This window comes from Dermacentor silvarum, chromosome 11 (genome assembly GCF_013339745.2).
Source record: "Dermacentor silvarum isolate Dsil-2018 chromosome 11, BIME_Dsil_1.4, whole genome shotgun sequence".
In the NCBI taxonomy this organism is placed as follows: Eukaryota; Metazoa; Arthropoda; class Arachnida; order Ixodida; family Ixodidae; genus Dermacentor; species Dermacentor silvarum.
In genome coordinates, this window is record NC_051164.1 from 17070913 (window position 1) to 17074033 (window position 3121).

General features: G+C 51.2%; 1 protein-coding gene across 1 annotated transcript; it reads left to right on the top strand.

Annotated features, from left to right (window-relative positions):
* The first annotated feature begins 747 nt into the window (after nt 1–747).
* LOC119432437 (uncharacterized protein K02A2.6-like) lies at nt 748–2915 on the top strand. The gene is made up of 2 exons (XM_037699603.1): nt 748–1056; nt 1356–2915. Exons 1-2 carry the CDS (start codon nt 748–750, stop codon nt 2913–2915), a joined length of 1869 nt encoding a protein of 622 aa, XP_037555531.1.
* Nucleotides 2916–3121: the final 206 nt, after the last annotated feature.

Consider the following 3121-nt stretch of genomic DNA (forward strand, 5'->3'; position numbering starts at 1 on the left):
AAATCATTTAGTGTTTGTGTACACCCGTACGAGAAAAAAAAAGCAATGTGAGAAAAGCAATAAAAGCAAACAGTAATGTGACAACAGAAGCAACACAATAAAAATAAAAAGAAAGAAAGAATTTGCGGTTCACGTTGCAGTTGTTAATCGTGGTTATTATGGATGATATTGTCCGTGTGTGTACTGTGATCGAGCCGGATTGACTTCGAAGGAGGCAACGCATGGAACGGCTGATGGGCAGCTTTGTTTAACTTCAATACCATGTGCTGCTGAAAGCTTTCTGAAAGTAACAGGACAAAAAATAAGGGTGACTGAGCAGTTTATGCACGGAAGCACATTACGCTGTTGCGGTTCTCGTGAAGTTACCGCTGCGCTATCAATAAAATGTGTCCGATGTCCTGAGCATGACTGATCCAGTTGCTCATGCTGCGGGCATTAGCACCCGAAGCATTTGAGGCAGCTTAAGATTGCGCGAGATGTTCCCTTCTTTTTTTTTTTTTTTGCATTGGAACTTGTTATATCGTCATGAACCGCGCGTGCCTATGAATCTGGGCACCTGATGTAATCACTTTCTACCCTCGTTCTCTATTTTGTCCCTTCCCCTCTTTCTTGCTGTGTGCTATATATTGCACGCGATACCCGCAATAAACGTTCTTTGCTCGGTTGCTCTGCTTGAGATTACGTGTCACTTCAGTGGCGACGAGGATGGGATGAGCCTGCCGCCCCACCAGCGACACCCCAGTAGCCATGGCCGGATACGCAAGCCCACCACAGTTCGAGGAAGCTACGGACCACTGGCCGGCATATCTAGTGCGGCTAGAAGCTTTCTTCGAAGGCAACGGCATCACGGAAGAAAAGAAGAAGCGAGCATTGCTCGTAGCAGGGCTGAGAACCCACACTGTGGCCGTCGTCAGTGGACGCTGCGCGCCAACAAAGGTGAACGAGCTGTCGTACAAAGAAGCACTCGACATACTGCAGAAGCATTTTTCGCCCAGCCAGAATGAAATAGCCCAATCCTACAAATTTTTCTCACGCAACCAGATGCCTGGAGAGCCAGTCAGAGATTTTCTTGTAGCCATTCGGCAATTGGCGGATACCTGCAACTTCGGCACTTCACTTGACAGGATGCTCCGGGACCGGATAGTTTGTGGCTTGCAAGATAACTCAGTACGTCGTCAACTGCTTGCGAAAGCATCCTTAACAAGAGGCGAAGCAGAGGAAATCGCTTTAGCAGTGGAAATGGCGGAAGAAAACGTGAAGACGCTGAGGACTGCGCCTGAAGACGAAGGCGTACACGTGTTGAGAAACATGTATGCACGACGTGAAAGTCGGGAGTCCAGGCCACCATGTTTTAGGTGTGGAAAAACAGGGCACGACTCAAGAACCTGCCGGTTCCGCTCGTCGAAGTGTTACCAGTGCCAGCAGCGCAGTCATGTTCGCAAGATGTGTCCCGGACAAGCAGACAGCAGAACGAGGGAACCGTTAACTGGCCACACCAGCAAATTAATGCCGTGCATCCGTCAGCAGGAAACAGCAACGATCCGGGTGCAGAAGCTCTGTTCCTCGTTGAAACGACAGATAATTTTGTTGGAAACATTCACACCGTAAAGGCCATAATGCGCACTCTCCTTTGGAATGGAATAGCGATCAAGATGCAGCTGGACACAGGGTCCCCGGTTTCTATCATCACTTGGCCCACCTACGTACAGCATCAAGATGCCTGGCCGAACCTGCAGGAATCGCCGCTCAAGTTGTCACGCTTCCTTGGACCACTGCCGGTGCGCGGCCAGTTACAACTCGATGTTTCCTTGAGTTCGAAGACCACAAAAGCCACATTAGCTGTGCTGGGGTGTTCCGGGCCGAACTTGTGTGGCCGGGACGTCATGACAGCGCTGGACCTTCTTGGGGAGCCGGTGCTCAGCGCAACGCAAGAAGGTGAGAGTGCAGCCATTCGTGAAGTTGGCAATGACGTTGAGGTCTTGTTAGAAGAATTTTCTGATGTGTTTCGACCCGAGTTAGGGCGCATAACGGGCCCGCCCGCCCGTCTGCCATTGCGTGACGATGCTGTTCCTCGGTTCTGTAAGGCGCGGCAGGTGCCGTACGCGTTACGCTCAGAAGTGGAGGCCGAAATTGATCTTGCTCCGGCCGCAAACTCGGAGTGGGCGGCACCCGTGGTGGCGGTGGTAAAGCGAAACGGGAACATTCGCTTATGCGGTGATTTCAAAACTACTGTCAACCAAGCCTGCCACACGATCCAGTATCCTCTCCCGCGCTTTGAGGACATCATGGCGACGTTGAACGGCGGCGAAGTTTTTACAACTATCGATCTCCGGGACGCCTACAATCAAATTACGTTAGACGAAGAATCGCAACTGCTCACGACGGTGAATACGCAGAAGGGCCTTTTTTGCTTCACCCGCCTTCCGTTTGGAGTAGCCTCTGCGCCAGCGCTCTTTCAGCAACGCATGGAAACAACTTTACAAGGGCTGCCTGGGGTGCAGGTCTATTTAGACGACGTAATCATTGCTGAAAAGCGGAATGATGCCGCCACCTTACGCCGAGTGCTGGGAAGATTCCGCGAGTTCGGGGTGCGGCTGAATCGGGAGAAGTCAAGATATCGTGAGAATGAGGTTGATTTTTTGGGTTACAAAATCGACGATAAAGGCGTGTATGCCAAAAGGGAAAATCTTGAGGCTATTCTGGACGTCGATACACCCACGGGAGTGCCCGAGTTAAGGTCATTTTTGGGTATTTTCACCTATTACCAAAAGTTTCTACCGCAGGCAGCCACGATCCTTGCACCTTTGTACGAACTATTGCGCGCCAGGACGGAGTGGAAGTGGGGCGTTGCTCAGCAGCAGGCGTTCGAAGAGGTCAAAGCACTGACCGGACAAACCGTTGGTACTAGAATGTGACGCTTCAGCAGTCGGCATTGGAGCCGTTCTTCCTCACGGCACAGCTGAGGGGATGAGGCGACCCATTGGCTTCCGCTCCAGCATACTCACGAACGCAGAGCGGAAATATTCACAGCTTGAAAAGGAAGCCCTGGCATTAGTGTTTGGAGTAGCGAAATTCCGGGCATATCTGTTGGGTAGGAAATTCACACTCCTGACTGATCACA

Coding starts and splice junctions, on each gene's coding strand:
- LOC119432437 (XM_037699603.1), top strand. CDS start 748: ATGGCCGGATACGCAAGCCCACCACAGTTCGAGGAAGCTACGGACCAC. Junction 1,057..1,355: donor ACCAGATGCCTGGAGAGCCA/GTCAGAGATTTT, acceptor ACCATGTTTTAG/GTGTGGAAAAACAGGGCACG.